General features: G+C 42.8%; 2 protein-coding genes and 1 long non-coding RNA gene across 3 annotated transcripts in view; all 3 read right to left on the reverse strand.

Moving 5' to 3' along the window:
• Positions 1 to 27,866, reverse strand: part of LOC309369139 (uncharacterized protein) — an 83,203-nt gene that overhangs the window by 26,292 nt on the left and 29,045 nt on the right. The gene's annotated exons all lie outside the window — the stretch shown is intronic.
• LOC309369411 lies at positions 121 to 5,892 on the reverse strand. The gene is made up of 2 exons (XR_014168106.1): positions 5,741 to 5,892; positions 121 to 385 (listed from the first exon to the last, which is right to left on the reverse strand). It is a non-coding gene; the product is annotated as an uncharacterized lncRNA (long non-coding RNA).
• Positions 7,073 to 27,756, reverse strand: LOC309368785 (zinc finger protein 20-like; the record flags this gene model as incomplete). The annotated part of the gene is made up of 5 exons (XM_081909092.1): positions 27,619 to 27,756; positions 27,254 to 27,336; positions 26,381 to 26,507; positions 7,662 to 7,691; positions 7,073 to 7,101 (listed from the first exon to the last, which is right to left on the reverse strand). The coding sequence occupies exons 1-5, from the start codon at positions 27,677 to 27,679 to the stop codon at positions 7,073 to 7,075; spliced, it is 330 nt and encodes a 109-aa protein (XP_081765218.1). The 5' UTR covers positions 27,680 to 27,756.

Here is a 27,866-nt window from a genome sequence, read left to right on the forward strand (position 1 = left end):
CAAAAAAAGAAAAGGAGAGATTTCTCTGGCTTGTTTGTGAGAAAGCCATGCTTTCATCCTCTATGTTGTAAAATCTTCAGATGAAGGGCAAATAAATTTTAAAAAGAATAAATGAGGACATTGACATGTGCAAAGCAAGGTGATTTATGTATTTATTTAATCTGTAAACAACCCGACCCAGTGGTGCCGACTTGAATAAAATATTGGTGGAGGGCCAGGTAAGTCCCGCCTTGCACTATCAATCACATGATGCATGCACACCATTTGAATGGCAAGGTCTATAATGGCAGCAACTTTTTAGAAAGTAATACTTTGAGCCTGTAGTTCAATTTCCCAGCAGCTCCCCTTGCCCCAGAGAACACTTCTAGCATTCCATCTCCTCTACCTGTGGCATTGTTTTTTTGTTTTGTTTTTAAATAAATTTTTATTAGGATTTTTTTTAAAAGGTTACAGAAAAAAAGAAAAAAAACATAAGTAGTTAAAACAGAACAATCAAAAAAGAAAAAGAAAGAACAATACATAGAAAACAAGCATCATCAAAAAACAGAGAAGGGGAAAAAAAGAAACAAGTCAAACCTTTACATCACTTGCTTTCATTCGCTTACTTCCTTGACCTTCTCGCACCTCCCATTTTTGTATTCTAATTCTGTTAGATATTTCAGCAAATCCTTTCCAGCTTTGTTTTTATCTTAATAATTTATCTTAATATACTGTAATTTTGCATTCTCTTCTTTCACCAATTCATTTTTGCATAATCCTTTATATCTTTTCTGCTAAAACCACATAATTTTATTCCAACATCTTTCTAACATTCCTTAATTTTACAATATTTCTGAAGATAAACTTTAATTTTTTTCCAATCTTCTTCCACCAACTTCTCCTTGGTCTCGGATTCTGCCAGTCATCTCAGCCAGTTCCATATAGTCCATCACCTTCATCTGCCATTCTTCCTGGGTGGGTAGATCTTGTGTTTTCCAATACTTTGCGATAAGTATTCTTGCTGCTGTTGTGGCGTACATAAAGTTCTATCCTCCTTTAGCACCAATTGGCCGACCATGCCCAAGAGAAAGGCATCTGGTTTCTTCTGGAAGGTATATTTAAATACCTTTTTCATTTCATTATAAATAATCTCCCAAAAGGTCTTAATCTTTGGGCATGTCCACCAAAGGTGAAAGAATGTACCTTCAATCTCTTTTGAAACAGATACAACATCCTTGGCAATACATTCAGCAATTCGGCCTAGCATTGATAACTTCAAATTTGACCATATTTCTAGATCCTTTTTCACTTCCATCTAACATTTTTCATAGTTATCTTTGAATAAATTCACATTCTTAGCAGTCATATTAACCCCCAGGTATTTCACTTTCTTAATCAATGTTAATCCTGTCTCCTTCTGAAACCTCTCTTTCTCAATCACTGTTAGATTTTTCTCTAACACCTTAGTTTTCAGCTTATTCAATTTAAATCCCGCAACCTGACCAAATTCATGAATTGCAATACTCTTTTAGTACTGGATTCTGGCTCCTGTAATGTCAAAACTAAATCATCAGCGAATGCTTTCAATTTATACTGTTTATCTCCGACTTGTATACCTTTAACCAATTGTTCCCTTCTAATCATATTGAACAAAACCTCCAGGATCGATATAAAAAGCAATGGGAAGATTGGGCAACCCTGTTGTGTTCCTTTCTCAAACTTAAATTCTTCTGTAATTACATTGTTCACAATTAATTTAGCTTTTTGTTCTGAGTAAATTGCACTTATACCGTTTTCAAAACCTTGGCCTTCCCCCATTCCCTGTAATTTTTTCTTCATAAAGCTCCAAGAAATATTGTCAAAGGCTTTCTCCGCGTCCACAAATATAAAAACTGCTTTAGTGTTAATATTCACTTGTAATTTTTCTAAAATGTTAATTATATTCCTTGTATTATCTGACAAGTGTCTCCCCGGGAGAAAGCCCGCCTGATCTTTATGGATTTCTTCTACCAATACCTTTTTTAATCTTTTAGCCATGATTTCAGCAAAAATTTTGTAATCCACATTGAGCAAAGATATGGGGCGGTAATTCTTAAGCTGTGTCTTCTCAGACTCTATTTTTGGTATAAGTGTAATATAGGCTTCTTTCCACAACCCTGGTGCCTTTCCCCCCCTCCAGTATTTCATTGCAAACTTCCTTCAAAGGCTGTACTAGCCATTCTTTCAAAACTCTATATCTTGAAGTCAAGCCATCCGGCCCTGGAGATTTGCCCAATTTCATATTCTGAATAGCTCCTTCCACCTCATGATCTGTTATTTTATAATTCAGCATTGACTTATTCTCTTGAGAGATTTTTTGTAGTCCATTTATTTTCAGAAATCGGTCAATGTCCATTTCTTTCTGGGTCTCCTGTGTATATAGCTGTTTAAAATACTTTTGAAAACACTTCCTGATCTCCACAGGATTCTGTATATTCTTTCCCTCCACTTCCAAATTGGTAATAGTATTAAGCTTTTGTCTTTTTTTCATTTGCCAAGCCAGCAGTTTCCCGCATTTGTTAGCCGATTCAAATGTCTTTTGTCTCATCTGTTTAATCTTCCATTCTATTTCCTGATTTATCAATTTCATATATTGTACTTGATATAACTTTATCTCTTTCAGGATCTCCTGTGATTTTGGTTTTGCTCTCAGTCTCTTCTCCTTCATTAATTTTCTCCTTTTTTTCGTTTTGAGCTCTCTTCTTAATTGCATTTTGTTGTATCAGAAACCCTCTCATAACTGCTTTACATGCGTCCCATATTACTCTTTTTTCAACAGTGGTGTTCATGGTGGTGTTTACATGCGTCCCATATTACTCTTTTTTCAACAGTGGTGATCTCAAAATAGTCTCTCAAGGTTTTTTGAGCCTATTTAATCACTCCTTCATTCCTAAACAAGGTGTCATTCATCCTCCATCTAAAGGAACCAACTGGTGTTAGTTTCATTTCCATCTTCACCGCATTGTGGTTGGAGCAGGTTTTGGGGCAAATTTCCACTTTTTAAATCTTCAGGGCCAGCCCCCTAGTTACCCAAATTTGGTCAATTCTTGTCCATGTCATTTTGGCTTCAGAGAAGAAAGTTCCTTCTCTTCCCAAGGGATTCTTAGTTCTCCAAATGTCAGCAAGGTCCATATTGTCAGCCATGTCAAAAAACGTCTTTGGTAATCTGCCATCTTTTGTAACCACCAGTCTCTGGGCCTTATCCATATTAGTGGACACCACTCCATTCAATCTCCCATCAAGATCATATTATAGTCCAAGTAGTCCATCAGAGTTTTATGCAACTTCTTAAAAAACTCCGATTTCCCCTCATTTGGTGCATAAATGCCTACTATCAAAAACTTCTCTCCTTGTGATTGAATTTCAATTGCAACAAATCTTCCTTTGTCATCTTTAAATAAGAATTTCGGTGACAGGCTCTCCTTTGCATAAAGTACTACTCCTCTTTTCTTAACTTTATCTGATGAAATAAATTCATGTCCTAATCTTTTGTTACTCAGAATCTTCCGATGTAACCTTGTCACATGTGTTTCTTGTAAACAAATCAAATCCAATTGTTCTTTTTTTAATAAATGAAAGACTCTCCGCCTTTTTTCCGGGGAGTTCAGTCCATTCACATTCCAGCTTAATACTTGCAGTGTCATGATGTAATTACTCTGCTTTTCCTCCACCAGCACCCAGTACTTTGTCTATATCTGTCGGTGGTGTTGATTTCCCTCTTTTTGGTGAACTCTTGTTCAAAACTTCTGGCTCTTTTCCAAGTTGTTTCTGCAGATCTTCGTGGTTTCCCAAAAACTTGTCTTTTTCCTCAACTGATCTTATTTTTATCTTTCTTCCTTTGTAACTAAAAGATAGGCCTTGGGGGAATTCCCACCTGAAAATGATTTTGTTCCTTCTCAGAAGGGCAACCAAATCTCCAAAATTGGATCTAAAATCCAAAAGATGTTTCGGTATGTCTTTAAAAATTTCCACTCTTGATTGCTGAATTATCAAAGGATTCTGAAAGTGCAAACCCAAAATTTTGTCTCTCTCTTCTTTAGATCGGAGGGTAATCAGACAGCCCCTTATTTTGATCTTCTTTCCTCCTTTTCCTAGTCTGAAGGCCCTCATAATTTTAAATTCTTCTTGTTTCAGATCCGACTTACAAAACTCTGCAAATTCCTGTGTCAAAAAGTCTATCAGGGTGCCCTCCTCCAATTCGGGTACAGCTCTAATCCTTAAGTTCGTCTGTTTTTCCTTCAATTCAATCATAGACAGCATCAGTTTATGGTCTTCAATTTGTTTCTGTAGGTCTGGAACCTTCTCTGTTTCCAGTTGTGTTATCTTGAATTCCGCAGCAGCAGCTTTCTCCTTAGCTTCATCTGCAGTCTGTTGGGTCAAAGTGGATTCCTGCAACAATTTCTGAATAGATTCTGTATTAGTGTTGTCCTTTTGTCCCAAACTGTTTAAAGTTTCTGTATTTAAGTCAATTTTAGTGGTTGCAGTGTCGACCTTCACTTTTGTCTCATCCACAGTCGTTTTGGTCTCTTCGACCCTCTTATTTGTCTCCTCGACCCTCTTATTTGTCTCTTCAACCCTTGTACTGAGTTGCACCAAAGATTCATTAATCTTGGCCAGTGCGTTCGCTAAAGCATCTTCTGAAGACATTCCACTAGACTTAGGTTGTGTTGGTACAGTCACAGATAAAGTAGTGAGACCAGCAGCTGATTGCCTTCGCTGCCCCAAGGTCTTCCCAGACATTGTTCTGTCTGGGAGTGACAAATCTACTTTTTCTTTCCCATCTGCCATAACACTTAAACAATAGAAGAGCCAAGGTCACCCAGATAACAGTTTCTGTTTACCAGTGGAAAATTCCCCTTGTAGCAATTTCTAAAACTCCCTCTAGGGGGAAACAGTTGCAATAGTCCAAAAAGGAAATAACCTTTTAAAACTCCAACCAGGAAAAATAAACAGTTCCAATTTTTGTTACTTTCCAATTACTTTCTCTCCTTTTTGCAAACAAAGTAGGATAACTGATCACAATGTATCTCTCTTGCTGTCAGCAAACCTTCTATTGACAGTTAGAGCACAGTTCAAAAGACGACAGTCTTTGTCTACTGTCTACTAGCAGACCGTTCCCAAGTTTGAGCAGTGGATTTTAAGCTCTTTCCCTCTCTCTTGCAGGTATACACAGTCCAAAACGTCCCCCCTGCTTCCTAGGAAGGGGGTTCAGAACTTTATCGTGTTAGAAGTCAGTCCTTTCCAGGCGAAATCCCAAAGCTTTAGCTTAAAGTCTGTTTGCTTTGATCTATTTACAAAAGCGGAAGGCGGACATCCTGTTTAGACCATCCCGCTTTGTTATCCAATTAAGTCTTTTTTCCTCCTTTTTAAATAAATCCAATTTCCCCTACTCACAGGTAATTGCTTTTTGTAGTCGAATTGTCCCAGGAAAAAGTCAGCGCTCTCCGGCAACGGCTATGCGGCTTCGCTCCGTGAAAGAAGCAGTTGACTCACAGCACCACCCACTCACACCGCTTTGCTCCGGAGCCCGTAAATGGGTTTCCTTGCAAACTGGGGCGCAAAGGGTGCCTGCCGAGTCCCACGCTCACAGGCTTCACCCACCTGTGATTTTTAAAGGGTCCTCGCTTCACCATAGCGGTGCAGACCCGATTTCCACAGAGCTGGTCCCTCCGAATCAGAGGGAATCCGCCATTTGCCGATGGCGCTAACCCGGAAGTCCTACCTGTGACATTGTTCAGCAGTGGGGAAAGTGACCTCTTCACAACGGACTTCCATTTGGTATGGCCCCAGCTCCCAGCCCCTCTAGATGGTCCAGAAGGATGTTATGGTCATTGTATCAAAGGCCGCTGAGAGATCCAGCAGCACCAGGAAACAACTCTCACCTTTGTCCCTAGCCCGCCGGAGATCATCAACCAGTGCGACCAAGGCAGTTTCAGTCCCATGGTGAGGCCTAAATCCCGATTCGAAGGGATCCAAAAAGGCGCGTCTGCCTGGTTCCTAAAGCTGTATAATGGTTTTTCCGACCATTGTATGGATTCTTTGATGGGAAGTAAGACTGGTACTCTGACTGAAGCTCTTTCCACATTCCATACACTGATAGGGTTTCTCCCCTGTATGAATTCTTTGATGGGTAGTGAGATTGGAGCTCTGATTGAAGCTCTTTCCACATTCCACACACTGATAGGGTTTCTCCCCTGTATGAATTCTCTGATGCGTAGTTAGATTGGAGCTCTTCCTGAAGCTATTTCCACATTTCACACACTGATAGGGTTTCTCCCCCGTATGAATTCTTTGATGGGAAGTGAGAGAGGACCTCTTATTGAAGCTCTTTCCATATTCCACACACTGATAGGGCTTCTCCCCTCTATGAATTATCTGGTGCTTAGTGAGATTGCAGCTCGTACTGAAGCTCTTTCCACATTCCACACACTGATAGGGTTTCTCCCCTGTATGAATTCTTTGATGGGAAGTGAGAGAGGATCTCTGACTGAAGCTCTTTCCACATTCCACACACTGATAGGGCTTCTCCCCTCTATGAATTCTTTGATGGGAAGTGAGATTGGAGCTCTGATTGAAGCTCTTTCCACATTCCACACACTGATAGGGTTTCTCCCCTGTATGAATTCTCTGATGCGAAGTGAGATTGGAGCTCTTCCTGAAGCTCTTTCCACATTTCACACACTGATAGGGTTTCTCCCCTGTATGAATTCTTTGATGGGAAGTGAAATCACAGCTCCTCCTGAAGCTCTTTCCACATTCCACACACTGATAGGGTTTCTCCCCTGTATGAATTCTTTGATGGAAAGTGAGAGAGGAGCTATGCGTGAAGCTCTTTCCACATTCCACACACTGATAGGGTTTCTCCCCTGTATGAATTCTTTGATGGGATGTTAGAGAGGACCTCTTATTGAAGCTCTTTCCACATTTCACACACTGATAGGGTTTCTCCCCTGTATGAATTCTTTGATGGGAAGTGAGACTGTGGCTGCGACTAAAGCTCTTTCCACATTCAAAGCACTGAAAAGGTTTCTCCCCTGTATGAATTCTCTGGTGCTTAGTGAGACTGCAGCTCGTACTGAAGCTCTTTCCACATTCCACACACTGATAGGGTTTCTCCCCTGTATGAATTCTTTGATGGGAAGTGAGAGAGGAGCTCTGACTGAAGCTCTTTCCACATTCCACACACTGATAGGGTTTCTCCCCTGTATGAATTCTTTGATGGGAAGTGAGAGAGGAGCTATCAGTGAAGCTTTTCCCACATTCCACACACTGAAAAGGTTTCTCCTCTGTATGAGTTCTTTGATGGTAAGTGAGACTGTGGCTGTGACTAAAGCTCTTTCCACATTCAAAGCACTGAAAAGGTTTCTCCCCTGTATGAATTCTGTTATGGGAAGTGAGACTGTGGCTGTGAATGAAGTTCTTTCCACATTCAAAGCACTGAAAAGGTTTCTCCCCTGTATGAATTCTTTTATGGGAAGTGAGAGAGGAGCTCTGACTGAAGCTCTTTCCACATTCCATGCATTGATATAGTTTCTTTCCAAGGAGATTTTGTTGATGGGAAGTTGAATAGGAGCTCTGACTGAAAGTTTCCCCACACTCCAAATTTTTACATGGCTTCTCTCTGGGGATTTTGTTGTCGTCACCTTTGTTCTCGATTTCCAATTCATCACCATCTGCAATGGAAACAAAAAGGCATTAGAGCCTCAGGAACAAATGGAGAAGATCTGAAGGGAGTTGTGTGTGTGTTCATTACCTGTGTTGTTTGTTTATTATGAGATTCTGATGAGTTGTTGAATGTTGCTTTGTTTATTGGAGCAGGATGCCAGCCGGTGGCAGAGGACAGAGTGACTCCAGGAGACATAGGTGTAAAAACACCAAACGGAAAAACGAAGACTTTATTACTAAACAAATAAACACAAGCTCTGGTGGATGTTATTCCTGCAGGCAAGCAACAAAACTCAGCTTTTTCCTTTATAGCAACGGTCACCTGCAGCCAATTAATCCCAGAAACTTCTTAAAGGTATACACACATGTTTCTGTGCCGAATGTCCTCTAACACCCCCTCTCGTTCAAACAAACAATAATATTTTAAGCAGAACAGAACATATTTACATATCACACACTGCAACTCCCAACTTTGTTACCAGTCGTGTATGTTTTTCAAGGGTTAACGCTTTTGTAAATACATCCGCCACATTTTGTGTACTTTCACAATACTTCAGCATTATCTGGTTCTGTTTTACATTTTCAGCTACATTTTGGTATTTAATTTCTAAATGCTTTGATTTGTTTCTAAACAGGTCAGATCCAGACAAGGTTATTACGGCTTGGTTATATTCCATAACTTGAATAGGATAATTACACTCTACGTCTATATCCTTGAGGATCTGAACATAAAATTTTACTTCATTACATAATTCCGACAATGCACAGTATTCGGCTTCAGTTGATGATGTGGCCACTATAGTTTGTTTTTTGGATTTCCATCCTACTAAAGAATCTCCAAATTGAAATACCATTCCAGAAATTGATTTTTTATCAGGCAGGTTGGCCCAATCGCTGTCCACGTAACACTGCAATTTTGTGGACCCTGAAGATGGTAATTTTAAACAATAATCAAGTGTTTGCTTTAGATACCGGAAAATACGTTTTAAACCTTTCCAGGCATTTTCTGTAGGACAGCTTACTAGTCTGCTTAGTATTCCAATTGCATAACTCAGATCTGGTCTGCTCCACAATGAAATGTATAATAAACTTCCAATTATTGAATGGTACATTTCAGGATTTACAGGTTCTGTGCATTTTTCTTCATTTTTGAAAAAACCTATTTCCATTGGGGTTTTTATTCCTTTGCAGTTTTGCATATTGTTTCTTTCAAGTAACTCCACTATTTTGTCTTTTTGACTCAACAAAAACTTCCATCGTTTGTTCTTTGAATTTCTAAACCGAGATAATTTTTTACTGGCCCAAAATCTCTTACTTTAAATTCCTTTCTTAGTTGTTCTGCAAATTTTTTCACTTGCTTGTCACCTTTTGTAGAGTAAAGCAAATCATCAACATAACACAAACACAATTCTTGTTTATCACCCTTTCCTTTAGTGTACAAGCAGTTATCAGCTAAGCTTCTTTTAAAACCAAGATTTTTTAAAGCATTATCAAGACATTCGTTCCAATTTCTAGCTGACTGTTTGAGCCCATAAATTGCTTTGTTCAGCCTATATACAGAATTCTGTTTTCCTGCCTCAAAACCTGGCGCTTGATTCATAAAAATTTCTTCTTGCAGATTTGCGTTAAGATAAGCTGTTTCAATATCAAAATGGTTTACCTTAAACCCACGTTGTGCTGCAAGAGCTAACAATAAGCGTACACTTTCACTCCTTGCAGTAGGAGAAAAGGTTTCATCAAAGCTTTCACCTTTTCTTTGAGTAAAGCCTTGTGCTACCAGTCTGGCTTTGTACTTAACATCACCACCTGCCAAGTGTTTTATTTTATACACCCATCTACAGCCCACTGCCTTTTTTCCTTCTGGCAATGGCTCAATGGAAAAGACATCGTGTTCTGCTAAAGATTTCATTTCTGCTTTCATTGCATTTTTCCACCTTACTATTTCCTGGTGTGGTAACTTTAAAACTTCCTCATAATCACGAGGTTCCTTTTTCACATCAACAGTTTTAGCTTCTTGTATAGTAAACCTTTCTGGAGGTACCCCCTTATTGCTTCTTTGTGACCTTCTGACTTGGACACTCTCCCCCTCTGAACTATCTTCCCCTTCTGATTCATCCTGCTCAGGAGAAATTGGTTCAGCTTTAGGAGATTGTGTACTGGGATCCTCATCCCCTGAATCCTCATCACTGTCACTTTCAGAGCTTTCTTTAATTTGTGGCTTATCTTCCTCAGATTTCACAAATTTATCTGTATTATCAGAATATAACATAACTTCTGAATTTCCATGTAAACGAACCCAACCATCTTGCTCACAAAACTCTGCATGTCTTGATATTACAACTCTGCCACACCCTAGTGCAAAACGATACCCTTTGACCAAGTTTGATAGCCAACAAACCTAAGTTTCTTTGCCTTGGGCTCTCCTTTCCTTCTCTGTCCTTTTGGGATGTGAACCCAAGCCCAGCAACCAAAAGTTTTAACATGGTCCAAAAAGGGTTTTTTTCCATAAAGCAAAAAATGAGGGGTGTTGTTTATGGTAGAATGAAACAATCTGTTCTGTATGTAGTTAGCACACAGAATTCCTTCTCCCCAATACTTCCTGGATAGGCCAGAATCACATAGCATTGAATCTAACATTGTTTGTAAAGATCTTATCTTGCGTTCTGCAACTGAATTTTCTTCAGGTGAAAAAGGACACGATTTACGGTGACAAATACCACGCTTTTTCAACCAAACTTGGAGGGCTTCAGACATGAACTCGCCTCCACGGTCACTTTGTAACTGGGTAACTTTGTAAGGAAACTGCCTTTCTATATAGTTGATCCAATTCTTAATCAGTTGACCAGTTTCACTTTTGTGTTTTAACAAATATACCCAAGTATACCGGCTATAATCATCCACAAGAACCAAAAAAAACTTTGCTCCTCCTTCAGACTCTGCAAATGGCCCACAAAGGTCTGAATGTACTAAAGCAAATGGCCTCTTGCTAATTCTAGTACTTTCAGGGTAAGACCCTCGCTTACTTTTAGACTCCTTGCAGGTATTGCAGTCTAGAAAAACTGAACATTTTTTCATTTTAATTCCCTTGCTTAATTCTGGCATTTTTGCAATACTGCGGAAATTGGCATGCCCCAAACGACGATGCCACAGATGCTGGCACTCATCATGCAAGGCTCTATTACAGGCTTTAACACATGCCCCAGACTCACTTACTAGCTGGTCTTTCAAAACAAACAAACCATTTTGTAGCGACGCTGTAACCACTTTTCCAGCTTTCTCTATTCTACAGCCTGAACCAGAAAAGGTTACTTTAAATCCCTGCTTAACAAGACTTGTAACTGAAAGCAAATTATTTTCTAAGCTTGGTACACATAAAACATTGGTAAACTTGGTACTTAAACAGTTGATATTCACACTACCCTTTCCAGCTGACTCATGCACTGTTCCATCAGCTAGTACTACATTTACAGATTTACAAGGCTGCTTTTCTACAAGGGTTTGTGCAGACTTGACAAAAATGTTTGTTGCTGCTGAGTCTAAAATCCAGTCTTGTCCAACGTCGTGACTGGTGCCTCGAACTGCTGCAGAAACATACTGGATTCGATTCTTCCTGTTTCCTCGCTTCCCAGCAAACGCAGGCCGCCCTTGTCTTGTATTTTCTCCCACAGTCACAGTGCACTGTCGTACTAAATGCTTGGTTGACCCACAACGATAGCATCTTCTAACTGTGAACGCTGCTTCCTCTCTGTGGTCTACAACCTCTTTAGGATGCCACTCCTCATCAGTTGCATATCTTTTACTGGACTGCCTCCCATTTCTGGAGTTACAGTGAGGGGTTGTGGCCTTCCTCTCATGGCGTCTTTCCTCCTCATCAAGCAAACGGCCAGTTAAGAAATGCATTGTTAATTGGCTTTCTGGGATTGCTTCCAGAGTCATCACTAAATTGTCCCATGACTCAGGAAGTGAAGACAGCACAATATAAACTTTTCTCTGTTCAGAAAAATGTTCCCCAAGTTCATTTAACTGTGAAAATAAATCATGCATTCTTTGAAGATGTGTTGAAACACATTCACCCTCACTTAGTCTGGCTCGGTACAGAGCTCTCATTAGAGTAATTTTGCTGCCAGCAGTGTCTCTAATATGTATTGCTCTCAGTGCTTGCCAAATCTCACTTGCTGTTTCAAGGTCTCGCACATGAGATAACTGAGACTTCTCTAAACTCAGAATTAAATTGGCATAGGCTTTGTCCTCCAGCCTTTGGTCTGCTTCATCTACTTCTTCATCCTCCTCTTTTTCAGGAGGGTTAACAATTGCAGTCCAACATTGTTCTTTCTTTAAAAACGCCTGCATCTGTAAACTCCATGACATATAATTGGACTCTCCCAGTTTCTCTACTGGAAAATAGGAAGCTCCCCCTTGAGCTCCAGCTCCAAGTCCAGCCATGGCACCACCCAGCCTTCAGCTTTCCACTCAGTTCTTACTCACACGTGGCTTGAAGAAATGTTCGGCTCCTGGTCCCAAACAGACACTCCCTGCCGATGCCTTCACACAGCCAGCTGCTTGAGAAACGCTGAGTTGCTTCCAGTCTCTGGGTTCTTTTCACGCTCTGTCTCTGCCCACTCAAGACTGGGGACTGGGCCCATAACCTATTGGAGCAGGATGCCAGCCGGTGGCAGAGGACAGAGTGACTCCAGGAGACATAGGTGTAAAAACACCAAACGGAAAAACGAAGACTTTATTACTAAACAAATAAACACAAGCTCTGGTGGATGTTATTCCTGCAGGCAAGCAACAAAACTCAGCTTTTTCCTTTATAGCAACGGTCACCTGCAGCCAATTAATCCCAGAAACTTCTTAAAGGTATACACACATGTTTCTGTGCCGAATGTCCTCTAACATTGTTATACAGTCGTGGTCAAAATTGTGGACGACTTCCGGAAAAAAGTGTATTTCAGAGGTTTGATGGCTCAAAACACCACTTCTTTTGGAGTAATTTCATTAAATTATATATCAATGGAAAGATAATTTAATCAAGAATGTAATCCAACAAAGTTTGTTCAATGACCTGTATTTTATCAAACGTTATAGCCAATAACCAAAAAAGGAAGCACAACTTGCTTAGGTTGACTTTTTTTGGTGTGTTATGTGATTGCTATCAAGTTGGTTGGTTTTTTTGTGTTCTTTCATTTAGTGAGGTAGTAAAACATAATAAAATTATAGAAATGGCACAAAGAGTTGACTGGTCACCCAGAAAGCGATGTAAGATTCTAATATTAAGTGAACAAGGCTACAGTTATGAAGAAATTAGATGAAAGATTGGGGAAAACAAAACCAAAGCTGGCCTTTCTATATTTTTGAAGGGGTATAAGGAGACTCAGTCACTACAAAATCTGACTGGTAAAGGCAGGAAAAGGTGCACAAAGGCAAGTGACGATGGACGAGTGGAGAGACTGTCCCTACATGACAGAAGAAAATCTTCTGGGTGTATACAAGATGACATGGCACAATGTAATGGGAAGTAGAGTGCAAGGACTGATCTAAATGTTAGAATTCTAAGGAAATAGCCATTGTAATCTCTCAAGCAAAAGTTGAAAAGATTAAACCCATGTTAACTGGACAGTGGAACAATGCGTCACTACCTTGCTTGGTAGTGATGGCATGAAATACGCAAGTTTCTTTAACTGGGCAAGAGGAGACGAATCAGAGAAGATTTACATCCTACTTGCATTACATCGACTGTGAAACACCCAGACAGTGTGATGATCTGGGGTTGTATGGCAGCAAAAGGTGTGGGCAGAATTTGCATCATTAATGGGAATGTTGAGCCCAAACTGAAGCGTTCCACAAGTGATCTTTTCCCAGATACTGAAGCATTTCTATATATATTTAAACAAATCTTTCTTTCTTTCTTTCTCAACAGGATTCAGTTCCATGAATGTTCCATGCTGTGTGCAAAAGGTGCTTTAAAGATAATCCTATTGCACTGCTGGAATGGCTTGGGAATAGCCCAAACATTAACCCAATCAGAAATCTATGGCGCCAACTGTGGCATTCATACGGAGCCACAGTCATCTCACAGACTATTGACCCGTACACCACTAATCCGCTGCCACCAACCAGTTGGCCAGTTAAAGCAAAATGGAATCCAGCATAGATGGGAATTTCCAGAAGGAATTTCCTTCTATTACAAAGACAAGAGGTTCGAACTAAGTAGCCTTCAGTATCTGGAAAAATTCTCCAGAAGATATGATAAAGAGTTGGGGAAAGTGGAGAAAGTAAGACCAGGACGGGACCAGTCTGAAGAGGAGAAAAGGAGAGGGGAAGAAGAGGAAGAGGAAGAGGAAGAAGAGGAGATAGAAGAAGAGGGAGAAGAGGAAGAAGAGGATAATGATAACAAGGACCCCCAAGTTTGATAGTAAACTTAAACAAACCAGAAAAAGCTCTGAAAATATTTTCATAGAATGTGAATGGACTTAAAAATAAAAGGCACAAAATCAAACATGTCTTGATTAAATGGAATTTAGATATAACCTGTTTACAGGAAACACATGTCGCAAGGAAACATAAGAGGATTTTAAGAACTAAAAGATTGGGGAAAGACTTTATTGTCTCAGAGACAAACAAAAAAAGAGGGGTTGTATTGTATATAATGGAGAAATATGACCCAAAATTAATTTAAAAAGATGAGGAGGGGAAAGTGCTGATAGTGCACCACTAACCACTAATCTGCTGCCACTAACCAGTTGGCCAGTTAAAGAAAAATGGGATCCAGTATAGATGGGAATTTCCAGAAGGAATTTCCTTCTATTACAAAGACAAGAGGTTCAAACTAAGTAGCCTTCAGGATCTGGAAAATCCAGAAGGTATGATAAAGAGTTGGGAAATGTAGAGAAGGTAAGACCAGGACGGGACCAGTCTGAAGAGGAGAAAAGGAGAGGGGAAGAAGAGGAAGAGGAAGAAGAGGAGAAGGAAGAAGAGGGAGAAGAGGAAGAAGTGGATAATAATAAGGACCCCCAAGTTTGATTTGGACTTGATAGTAGACTTGAACAAACCAGAAAAAGGCTCTGAAAATACTTTCATGGAATGTGAATGGACTTAAAAATAAAAATAAAAGGAACAAAATCGAACATGTCTTGATTAAACGGAATTTAGATATAACCTGTTTACAGGAAACACATGTCAGAAGGAAACATAAGAGGGTTTTAAGTAATAAAAGATTGGGGAGAGACTTTATTGCCTCAGACACAAACAAAAAAAGAGGGGTTGTATATAAAGGAGAAATATGACCCAAAATTAATTTATAAAGATGAGGAGGGGAAAGTGCGGATACTGCAAATTACGTTCCAGGGGGGAAAGGTAATCATTGTGGGAATCTACGCACCTAATGACAAAAAAGCTGACTTTTATTCGAAGCTCAGTGAAACATTATCAGAATTTTTGGATCAGAGAGTGATAGTAATGGGGGATTTCAACGGTGTGGTTATTCCAGATTTGGATAGATCAACGAAAAGGTGAGACACAAATGAAGGTAAACTACCAAAAACATATTTTGATATATCAGACACTATGGGGCTAACAGATATTTGGAGGCTTAGAAATCCCACAACAAAACAGTTCACATTCTTTCCAGGTCCAAATCCAAGCTTTGGTAGAAAAAATTACATTTGGACTTCTAAAGAATTGGTGCCAAGAATTTCCAAAATTGAGATTCTCCCAAGGACATTATCAGAACATAATTCGTTATATTTGGAGTTAAAAGGAAAAGACCCTTCATCATTCAGATGGAGGATGAATGAAAGTTTATTCAATGACCAAAAGATAGTAAATTAGGCAAAAGAGACAATTACAGAATAAGTGGAATTTAAACAAAGGAACACCCATTGAAACAGTATGGGATGCACGCAAAGCTGTAATGAGAGGATTCCTGATCCAAAAGAACAGTTTTCAGAAAAGAGGAAGGGAGAAGAAGAAAGAAGAAATCCTGGCCCATCTCATGGAGAACGAGAGACTGCTGAAATAAAACCAAAAGTTGAGCTAATAAGACAAAATCAAAATATTAAATTGTTGCAGACTCAGTTCTCTATGTTGGTGAGTCAGGATGTAGAGTGGAAAGCAAAAACAATGAGACAAAGGAATTTTGAATCCGCCAACAAAACTGGAAAATTATTGGCATGGCGATTAAAGGCAAGACAAAAACAAAACACAATTTGTAAGATAAGAGAGGCAGAAAACATCATTGAAGACCCCAAAGAAATTAGAAAGACCTTTCTGAAATTTTATAAAGATTTGTATAAGACAGAGAAAGAAGATGGTAAGAAAATAGAAAAGTCATCAATTACAGCAGATCCCCCCGGGAGAAAAGGAACAATTAAAGCAGATAATTACAGAACAAGAAATTGAGAAGGCGATAAAGAGAATGAAGATAGGGAAAGCTCCAGGCCCTGACGGCATTCCGGCAAAATATTATAAGACACTAGGTGGACAATTATTACCTGTGCTGTGTGAGGTTATGAATAACATTTTGAAGGAAGGGGGAATTCCAAATACCTGGAAAGAGGCGTACATCATTTTAATCCCAAAGAAAGATACAGGTGGTTTGAGTGTTAAAAATTATAGACCTATTTCCTTTTTGAACAATGACTATAAATTATTTGTGGATGAGCTGGCCGACAGATTAAAAAAAAATTTAAAGGAAGTAATACATAAAGATCAAGCTGGTTTCCTACCAGGGCGACAACTGAAGGACAATGTTAGGAACATAGTGGCTATAATTGAATACTTGGGAGTCTAGAAATGATAAACAAGCGGCCTTGGTGTTCATTGATGCAGAGAAAGCATTTGATAATTGTCAGGGAACTGCCATCGGTGGAACAGGTGGTGGAAAGGCTCCAGGAGAATAGGAGAGATTCTGCAGCAGAAGAAGGAACCAGTAGGGGGAGAGCAGGAGTTCCGGAAAGGGAGTCGGAGGAGAGGCTCTGGGATACTTCCAGTGAGAACAGTGAAGAGGTAACCAGAGCCCCTTTAGAAACTCCCACCCTTCGCCGGAAACTGTCACGCAGAGAGTCCAGAAGGCGCATGTCCGTCAAACAGCTTTTCTGTTGGAGTAAGTTCCGTAGACGCCCACTGTCAGATTCTACCAGCGACTGACGGAGTCATGCTTTGGGAGCTCCGTTAGTGACTCGGGTTGGTGGACCAGCCAAAACCCAGAGGGATCAAGCTTTTACGCACAAGCAGCTCATTATCCCATCACAGCAATCTGACAGTCTTTGAAAGCAGCTTGTGCAAGCAGAGGGCATCATGAGCGAACCAGCCGGAACTGGAGGAGCAGTAGCTGGAGCTGGAGCAGGTCCAAGCCTGGAAGAAAGGTACAGGGCGTTGGAGGTCCAGCTCGCGCTGCAAACGGCGAGGCTCGAGGAGAGGAGGGCTCAAGATGCGGATAAGGGGAAAACCACCCCACTTGCCAGAAAGGTGCCTGGATTGGTGCAGAAATTTGGGGGGGATCCCAGGAACTATCAAGCCTTTAGAACGGAGATGCAATATGCTCTCAATCTACTGTTTGATGACTTCCCCGATGAGAACTCTAGAGTGGCGTACGTAATTGGCCATCTAGAGGGAGGGGCGAAGGACTGGGTTCGACCCCTGATGGCAGCCAATAATGAAATCTTAAAGGACACAATGAAGTTTTTTCACGCCATGGACCTGATGTTTTCCAGTGAGATTGAGCAGGGGGTGGTGCGCAGGCAGTTGATGGCATGTAAACAGGGGAGCCGATCTGTACGTGAGTACTGGACTGAGTTCACTATGCTGATTCATAGACTGGGGTGGGATCTAGCGAGTGAACCTATTCAAATGCTGTTTGAAGAAGGGCTCTCTCCGGCAGTGAAAGATGAACTTTCCCGGGCGCCCAGGGCGGGGTCTATGGATCAGCTGACTAAATCTGCGCTGTCCATAGGAGCGCGCCAAGAGGCAAGAGCTTTGGAAAAGCGGGAAGGAAAGGGGGAATGTTGGAAGGACTTCCGCATTCCAGAGATTCCGGAGCAGCCTTTCCCGCCAGCAGAGCCGATGGAACTTGGAACAGCGCACGCGCACGCAGTTTCAAACACCAGTGAAGGGTGGAAGAAGGAGGGAAAGAGTGCCAAGAGATGTTATCTCTGCCAACAGCCAGGTCACTTTGCCAGAGTCTGTCCGCAAAGGAAGGAATGGCAAGGGATGGCGGGAACTGTTGGGGGGAAGGAGGAAGGAGAAATCAAGGAGCAAGTAAAAGCCAACGCCTGGCTGCCAACATCAGGGCACAGCAGCCAGGCCAGGGAGTAGTGAATGTGCCCACGCCGGAACCTCCAAGACCAGCGCTTGTGATAGAGGTGTTGCTGGAACTGTCAAACGGACACCCACTAAAGATAAAAGCGCTATTGGATTCAGGCAGCTCCTGTAATTTCATGAGTAAGGAGTTTGCAGCTGAACACCAGATACAGACTATCCCATTAAGTAAGCCTTTGCAGGTTACCACGATTGATGGGAGGGAACTGTTGGGAGGAGAAGTGAGCCAACAGACTGTACCAATGATAATGAGGGTGGCAAGACACACAGAACTGATAGCGTTTAACGTAGCCACCTTGGGAGGAGCTCCTATTATTTTGGGAATGAGCTGGCTGGCACTACACGATCAGCTAGTAGGCTGGCATCAGAGAGTGGTTTCCTTTGGATCAGCACATTGCCTAGAACACTGCAAGGAGGGAGAGGCTCAGGCAGGGGCCAGGGCCACTCTAGCAGGGATGGAAGTGACGGACAAGGGGAAGGTGCCACCACAATACGCTGATTTGATTGACGTCTTTAGCGAAAAGGAAGCAGACAAACTGCCCCCGCACAGACCCTTTGACTGTCAAATTACCTTACTCCCAGGAGCACAATTGCCAGTGGGCAAGCTGTATGCAATGTCAGACAGTGAGATGCAGGAGTTAAGGGAGTTCATTGACAAGAACCTCAAGCGAGGTTTCATCAGAGAGTCACGAGCGGTGGGGGGCAGCCCAGTGTTCTTTGTGGACAAAAAAAACGGGTAAACCCAGGCTTGTATGTGATTTCAGGGCCCTAAATGCTGTGTCAGAACCAGTGACTTTCCCTATGCCTAGAATTGATGACATTCTGACACGGGTGAGAAAAGGGAAATTTTTTACCAAGCTGGACCTTAGGGGGGCATATAACTTGATACGTGTGAGAAAGGGGGATGAGTGGAAGACCACTATGTTCACCCCCTTGGGGGCTTTTGAGTACTTGGTTATGCCTTTCGGATTACAAGTGGGTTCGGCCTGTTTTCAATCATTCATGAATCACGTCCTGGGGCCATTGCTCTACAAGAACTGCGTAGCGTTCTTAGATGACGTCCTGGTGTACTCAGAGAATGAGGAGCAGCATGTGCAAGATGTTAGAGAAGTACTGAGCAAACTGCGAGAAAATCGGCTGTGGGTGAAACTGGAGAAGTGCCAGTTTCATACCAGGGAGGTGGAATTCCTGGGGTACCGGTTGTCTGACAAGGGGTTGGCCATGGATCCCAGCAAGGTTCAAGCGGTACTGGAATGGAAAACACCAAAGACCAAGAAGGACGTGCAAAGGTTCCTGGGCTTCGGAAACTTCTATAGGAAGTTCATCAAAAACTTTGCCCATTTAACAGCGCCCATCACGGATTGTCTTAGCAGCAAGAAGAAATTTGTTTGGACGGAAGAAGCGCAGCGGGCGTTCGAACGCTTAAAGGAGGCGTTTGCGTCGGAAGAGCAACTTTTGCACGTGGATCTACAACAACCAATGAGAGTGGAGACTGACGCGTCAGACCGAGCGGTGGGGGCCGTGCTTCTCCAGCCGGGAAAAGATACGTGTGAATGGAGACTGTGTGCATTCTTCTCGCGGAAGTTGAACAAATCCGAGAGGAACTACACAGTATACGACCGAGAACTGCTCGCCATTCATGAAGCATTCCGGAGATGGCGGCACTTGCTGATTGGGGCGCAGCACAAGGTTCAAGTCCGGACTGACCACAAAAATCTGGAGTACTGGAGAACAGCCCGAGTGCTGAACCAGAGACAAGTGAGATGGGCCCAGGAGTTCTCCAAATTCCACTTTGAGATTTGTTACGTGCCAGGCTCCGAGAACGTAAGGGCGGACGCTCTTTCCAGGAAACCTGAGTACTTAGAGGGGGAGGGCGCGCCTGAGGCAAGGCATGTAATCCCTGAAGACCGCTGGGTGTGTGGGGTGGCATTGGTGGGGCAGAGAGAACTGTTAGAGGGTACGGAGAACGACGAATACGCCCAAGAGAAACTCAGAGAACTCAGGAGGACGGAGGAGAACACAGGGGGGTTTGAAGAAAAGAACGGGGCATTGTATTACAAAGGGGCACTGTACATACCTGATGGGGAACTGAGGGGCAGAGTACTCAAGCAGTTGCATGATAGCCCCACAGCGGGGCATTTTGGACAGCACAAAACCATGTGGTTGGTTACCCGGGAGTTTTGGTGGCCCAAGGTGAGGGAGGACGTACAGGAATATGTCAGGGGTTGCGACAGGTGCCAGCGAGTGAAAGGGGAGAGGGTGGCGCCAGCGGGGCTCTTACAACCCTTACCCACACCAGAAAGGCCATGGGAGGCAGTATCCATAGATTTTATGACGGACCTGCCAAAATCCAAGGGCAAAACAGCTGTCATGGTGGTGGTAGATCTATTAACTAAGATGTGTCATTTTATAGCTTGTTCACATGCGGTCACAGCGGAGGAAACTGCCAAGTTGTTCGTAGAGCATATTTTCAGGTTGCACGGCGCCCCCTTGAGGGTGGTCAGCGACAGAGGGAAACAGTTTACTTCCAGGTTCTGGAGGAAACATGAGCTTACTGCACGTGGAAATCAATTTTTCAACTGCCCGGCACCCAGAAACAAATGGGCAAGCGGAAAGGGCAAACGGGATTTTACAACAATACCTGAGGTGTTATGTAAAAGATAGAGAAAATGATTGGGTAGATAAGTTACCTCTGGCAGAATTCGCCTACAACAACACGGAGAACGTGTCCACAGGGATGAGTCCCTTTCTGGCAAATTATGGGTGTCATCCCCGGGCATTTCCAGGAGAAGGAGGGGAGAGGTGGAGCGTGCCGGCGGCGGAACATTTTGTTGAAGAGATGGAAGCGATCCACCGTCAGCTTCAACTTAACTTAGAGAAAGCCAAGGAAGAATATAAAAAGCAAGCAGACAGAAATAGGAAGGAAGGTGAAACTATAAGGGTGGGAGACCGGGTATGGCTATCCACCCAGGGACTACCGTTCAAGGGAGGGAGTAAGAAACTGAGACCCAAAAGATTGGGACCCTTTGAGGTCATACAGCAGGTCAACCCAGTAGCATTCAAACTCAGACTGCCCAATCACATGAAATTGCACCCAGTATTTCACAGGTCATTACTGTCGCCATACCGAGAGGGACGTGAGTGGGGGGAGCGTGAGAGAGAGGTCACCCAAACGCCCGTGGTAGAAGAGAGAGAACGCGACATGAACGTGGCAGGAATCATTGATTCCAGGTGGAAGGGGAATCAGGTGGAATATCTGGTAGAATGGGAGGGGGAAGTAGAGTTGGAAAACACTTGGGTACCAGCAGAGGTAGTCAATGACGAGGTTTTAATAGAAACATTTCATCAGCGTTTCCCAAAAAAACCGCAACCTGTGGCACGATTTAGAAGGGAACACTTTGGGACCACCGATGAGGAAGAGGAGTTTGAAGGGTTCCCAGAGTCAGGGGTGGGTGAGGAAACCGACTCTGACGAAGGAGAGGAAGACGGGGAAAGAGACGGTAAGCTGTGGCTAGAAGTGTTTGAATCCTCGGACGACGAGGAGAGTTCCTTCAGGGGCTTTCCGCCCTCACCGCCAGTGGGAGAGGAGGCGGGGTGTGTGAAGGGGGCCCTGGGGGGGAGGTGGATGTCAGGGAACTGCCATCGGTGGAACAGGTGGTGGAAAGGCTCCAGGAGAATAGGAGAGATTCTGCAGCAGAAGAAGGAACCAGTAGGGGGAGAGCAGGAGTTCCGGAAAGGGAGTCGGAGGAGAGGCTCTGGGATACTTCCAGTGAGAACAGTGAAGAGGTAACCAGAGCCCCTTTAGAAACTCCCACCCTTCGCCGGAAACTGTCAAGCAGAGAGTCCAGAAGGCGCATGTCCGTCAAACAGCTTTTATGTTGGAGTAAGTTCCGTAGACGCCCACTGTCAGATTCTACCAGCGACTGACGGAGTCATGCTTTGGGAGCTCCGTTAGTGACTCGGGTTGGTGGACCAGCCAAAACCCAGAGGGATCAAGCTTTTACGCACAAGCAGCTCATTATCCCATCACAATAATGTTTCATGGCGGTTTATGAAAGAAAACCTAAAAACAATTGGAATAGGAGAAATGTTTTTGAAAGGTATTGAGGCTATATTCTCAGAACAAAAAGCCAAACTTATTATAAATAATAATTTGTCTGACAACTTTGAAATCTCTAAAGGCATCAGGCAGGGTGTCCTTTGTCGCTCCTGTTGTATATTAATTACACTTTTGGAGTTATTAAACAAGAATTTGAGAGAAGTGTCAGAAATCAGAGGTATTAAGGTGGGATCGAAAGAGTTTAAAGTAAAAGTGTTTGCTGATGATTTAGTTTTAACATTAGAAGACCCAAAGAACAGTGTTCAAAAAGCCCTAGAGAGAATGGAGGAATTTGGAAAAGTTGCGGGATTCAAACTCAATAGAAATAAGACCAAAATGCTGGTAAAAAATATGAATAAAGAAGAGACAGAGGAATTGCAACACAGGATAGGAATTATGGTGGTTAAGAAAGTGAAATACCGCATTTTTCGCCCTATAGGACGCACCGGCCCATAGGACGCACCTAATTGGGGGAGGGAGAATAAAGGGGGGAATTTATCCCCCCCCCAGCTGTGGGGGAAGCCCGAGCTTTTAAAAACGCACCTACTGTAGTTTTTAGAGGAGACAAGGATATCTGCCCGAAGCGCGGGGAGCTCTGCTTCAATGCGCTCCGCGTTCTGGGCAGCAGGCTGCTATCCAAAGCCTAGGGAGCCGTGCGGGAACTTCCGCGGGCTCCCCAGGCTTGCCGATACCTTCCTGAAGCCTGGAGATCGAGAGGGGTCGGTGCACACCGACCCCTCTCGCTCTCCAAGCTTCAGCGAAAGCCTGCATTCACCACATAGGACGCACACAGATTTCCCCTTCATTTTTGGAGGGTAAAAAGTGCGTCCTATAGGGCAAAAAATACGGTACCTTGGAATTTGGTTGACAACAGGGGAAAAAATTGTATAAAGATAATTATGAAACCACATGGAGAGAGATTAAGAAGGATTTAGAAATTTGGAACAGTTTGAAATTATCCTTTTTGGGCAGAATATCGGTGGTTAAGATGAACGTTTTACCTAGAATGTTATTCTTATTCCAAACAATTCCATTGATTAAAGGGACAGGACAATGTAGAGAATGGCAAAAAATAGTGTCAAGATTTGTCTGGCAGGGAAAGAAGACGAGGATCAAAATGAAAATGTTGGTAGATGAAAAAGAAAGAGGTGGATTTGCCTTACCAGGTATGAATTGCCTTACCAGGATTTGCCTTACCAGGTATGAATCTCTATTATGAAGCGTCCTGTCTCGTATTGTTAAAGGAATGGATAACATTGGAAAATACGGACCTATTGGATTTAGAAGGTCATGACAACAGGTACGGGTGGCACTCGTACCTGTGGTATGATAAGGTAAAAGTTCATAAAGGTTTTTTAAACCATGTGATCCGGAGTTTAGGGCTGGGTTGCCATCAGTATGCCGATGACACCCAACTCTATCTGTTGATGGATGGTCATCCTGACTCGGCCCCAGACACACTGACCAGATGTCTGGAAGCTGTGGCTGGATGGTTACGTGGGAGCCGGTTGAAGTTAAATCCTTCGAAGACAGAGGTCCTCTGGCTGGGACGGGGCGATATGGGATTGAGGGGTCAACTCCCATCTCTTGCGGGGGTGCAATTAGTGCCAGCATCGTCCGTTAAGAGTTTGGGTGTAATCTTCGATACCTCCCTCTCTTATGGAGGCGCAGATTACAGCTATAACAAAGGCAGCATTTTTTCTTCTCCAGCAAGCTAAGCAGTTGGCTCCTTATCTCTCTCGCCCTGACCTAGCCACTGTGATCCACGCGACGGTCACTTCCAGACTGGATTATTGTAACTTGCTCTACGTGGGGCTACCCTTGAGACTGACCCAGAAACTCCAGCGGGTGCAGAATGCCGCGGCGAGACTCCTTATGGGGTCTTCGCTGCAAGATCACATTCTTCCGGTACTATACCAGCTGCACTGGCTCCCGGTGGAGTACAGGATCAGGTTTAAGGTGCTGGTTTTAACCTTTAAAGCCCTATACGGCTTAGGACCCTCGTACCTATGGGACCGCCTCTCCTGGTATGTCCCACAGAGGAACATACGGTCTGCAAATAAAAACATCTTGAAGATCCCAGGCCACAGAGGGGTTAGGCTGGCCTCAACTAGAGCCAGGGCCTTTTCGGCCGCAACTCCAATCTGGTGGAACGCTCTGTCACAAGAGACCAGGGCCCTGCAGGACATCTTTCCGCAGGGCCTGCAAAACAGAGCTGTTCCAACAGGCCTTCAGTCAGGGGGCAGCCTGACCCCCCTCCTCTGGCAATCTACACAGAATTTTGCTTATTGGTTGCCATAAATTTTATTTTAATTAATTTTATAATGAAATGTTTTTAGAATCGTTGAATTATTGATTGTTGTTAGCCGCCCTGAGCCCAGTTTCGGCTGGGGAGGGCGGGATATAAATAAAATTTATTATTATTTATTATTATTATTATCAGAAGGTCAATTTATGAAGTATGGGAAAGGAAAACCCCATGGTGGATATCACCAATAGAGGTACTGACAGTTAAAAAAGTAAATATGGATAAATATGGAAGGAAGGTGAGCCACCTATGAGGAAATTATTAGAAAAATGGAACAAGGGTTAAAACTTAAACCATAAGAGTAAAGAGAGGGCATGTTTACAGGTTGGTTGCAATACCATCAGGTGAATGATATATTGAGTGAGGATAAAAGGAAAGCCGGGTTTAAGGATAAAAAAATCAAGATTTCAATTAGAATTAGAGGAAGGCAGAGGTAGAATGCTATCTAAGATATATGATTTGTTATTAGAATGGTTTCAAAAGTTGAAGAGGTGAAAGAAGCAATGATAAAATGGGATATAGATTTTAGGCATACTATTGAACTGGATGCATGGCTAAAATTATGGAACGAAAGTATGAAATTCACGGCGTGTACAGCTTTAAAAGAAAATTTAATGAAGATGATATATAGGGGGCATTTGACACCAGTAAAACTGGCGAAAATGTATAGGATGAGGGATAGGAAATGCTGGAAATGTAAAAAGGTGGATGGAGACTTCTATCATATGTGGTGGACTTGTGATAAAGTCAAGAATTTTTGGGAGTTGATCTATAATGAACTTAAGAAAGTACTTAAATATACCTTTCCCAAAAAACTAGAGGCTTTTTTGTTGGGTTTGAAGGGGAAGGAGGTTAAGAAAACAGACCAAAGGCTATTTATGCGGCAAGGAATATATTGGCCCCAAACTGGAAATTACAAGAAGTTCCCACCATTGTGGAGTAGCAGACGAAAATGATGAACTACAGGGAATTAGCCAAACTGACTGGCAGGATTCGGGATCAGGACGATCAGAGATTTCAGGAAAGTTGGAATAAATGTACTGTGTACTTAAAGGATAATTGTAAAAAAATTAAAAGCACTGGCAGGATTGAAATAACTCCTACAATGTATAAGAGAGATACAAGGTTAGAAATTAAAATACGCGACTGGAGAAAATAAGGGATACCTGCTGAGTGGAAGGAGGGAAGTCACAAGCTCGGCAGAGCTAAAAGTATATATGTGATTTAATGTATTGTAAAATGACTGCGTAAAGAAAACAATAAAAATTGATTGGTAAAAAAATAAATAAAGTTACTGTTCTTTTTATATGGGATCAGATTATAATTATTTATGTTTCATGTTTATATATATGTTGGAAGCCGCCCAGAATGGCTGGAGGAACCCAGCCAGATGGGCAGGGTAGAAATAAAAAATTATTATTATTACTACAGTGGCACCTCGATTTAAGAACATTCCCCTTCCGGAAAATTTTAAGTTTCTGGTTGTTGTTGTTATTATTATTATTAAGTTTGTAAACCGAGGTACCACTGTATCATCATCATCACCATCACCACTGCTACTTCTACCTGAAATTCAATAAGCCTAGCTCTTCTTCTCTGGGATGAATTTTGTTTGGCCCAGTCATGGCATCCCCTCCACCTCCAATGTCAGTCGTCTCTTTGGTCAACCCAAGACTGACAGGAGCAAAAACAATAACAGAAAACCTGAAGCTACTTATCTTTCCTAACAATTCTGAAGCTGACATTTAAGATGGCCTGGGCAGTTGAGAGCAGCCCAATCGGGGTAGAAAAAGGAATAATCTGAGGAAGATTGTTCAAAGAGAAAACTGTAAGTTACTGTTTATTGTGGTGGTGTTAGGTTCCCGGGTGTTATAGGGGCCACTATTGAGCTCTGTGAAAATATATGAGGTTGGTCACATAGATGTATTTTTTGAATTTCCAGGCAGATATGACGATCCCACAGGGAGCCTTACCAAGAGAGGCCACGATCCCACGATTCTCCTCCATGACGTCCTTATGCAGAGCTCTCTGGTCAGGATCCAGCAACGCCCACTCCTCGTCCGTGAAACGAACAGCGACATCTTCAAAGCACACTGGACCCTAAAAGAAAAAGGGAAATGTCCTCCTCTGAGACAGCAGAAATATGATCTACTCCACAATGCTCTGTTGTTTCCTTCCTGTTAATTGCGGTGTTGTTTCAATAGGGTTGCTTTGCTGCACATTGTATTTATGGATGCTTATTTTATTCTGCATTTTAATTATGCAGAATTATGCGTATTCGTCTTTGTGCAAATAGGTGGTACTCCACCTTGTGGAGGCCGCTATTTGTTCTCATTTGTCCACTGCTTAGAAACAAATTTTTGCATTCAGTTATCAATCTAGAAATAAAATAAGCCTATTTTGAATGGCCATTTGTTTTGGATGATCTAGCAGAGATTCCTGCATTGCAGGGGGACTCCTGGCTCTAAGAGACAAGCAGGGAGGGTGGCTTCTGGCAGAAGGAGAGGGAGCCACCGGTGGCTCCTCCTTATCCTGACTCACCTCTGCCTCTCGACCTTCCTCTCCCACTCGCCTCCTTCCTCTTCTGCCTATGATTCTGCACTGCATTCTGCCACAGAGTCTCCCAGCTCACTAAGCCCTGCTTCCCCTTTAGCTTCTGACACCTCCTCTTCCCAGGCTTCTCCCTCTGACCGCTCATCCTTCCTCCACCTCCACTCCTTCGGCTCTGAGCCATCTTCCCTTCCTGGTTCCCCAGCTGTTTCCTCCCACCATTCCTCTGTGCCCAACCAGTCCATGACATTGCTCCATCTCTCAGCCTCTGGCCCCACAAGGCAGCTTCCCCTGACCTGATCTGGTTCCACAGCCGCTGCTTCCCTTCTGCCCCCATGAAAAGGCGGATCAGGAGGTCTTGCCGGCATCATTCTGCCACCTGCAAGAGAAAAAAGGTAAGCAGGTCGCCAGGAGTGCCTGCTTCTCTCACAGGTGAAACAGGGCATCTCTAACTACAGAGGGGCCTTTGAGAAAGACTTACCTGCTGAGAGCATTTGAACGTTTGTGCCCATTTCATATGTTTGTGGTGCAGAAATACATCTCCCCTCTTCTGGACCCTTGTTCCCGAATGTCCCCCCCAAAACAAGATGAAAAGAACCCTCAGATGAATTGGAAAACCAAGAGAATGAGACCAGTGGAGAAAACCCACCTTCCTCCTTACCCAGTGGCCTCTCTCTGGTGTCCAACGGAGGCCTCTCTGCCTCACAGGAATCCAGGTCCATTTCTGCAAAGAGATCCTTTCCCTGAGAAAGAAACAAGGATTCAAAACAGAGAATGGGGAGAAATACTAGAAAGAGAATGACAAAGACTTGAAGGGTGTGAGATCTCATCCCATGGATGCTTTCCAAGAAAAAAGATGGGCCATCAGCAGACCATTATGGGATGTTCTCTGTCCTGTTTGGAGCCCCT

Source organism: Podarcis melisellensis, assembly GCF_964234715.1.
Source record: "Podarcis melisellensis genome assembly, chromosome: 4".
NCBI classification, from domain to species: Eukaryota; Metazoa; Chordata; class Lepidosauria; order Squamata; family Lacertidae; genus Podarcis; species Podarcis melisellensis.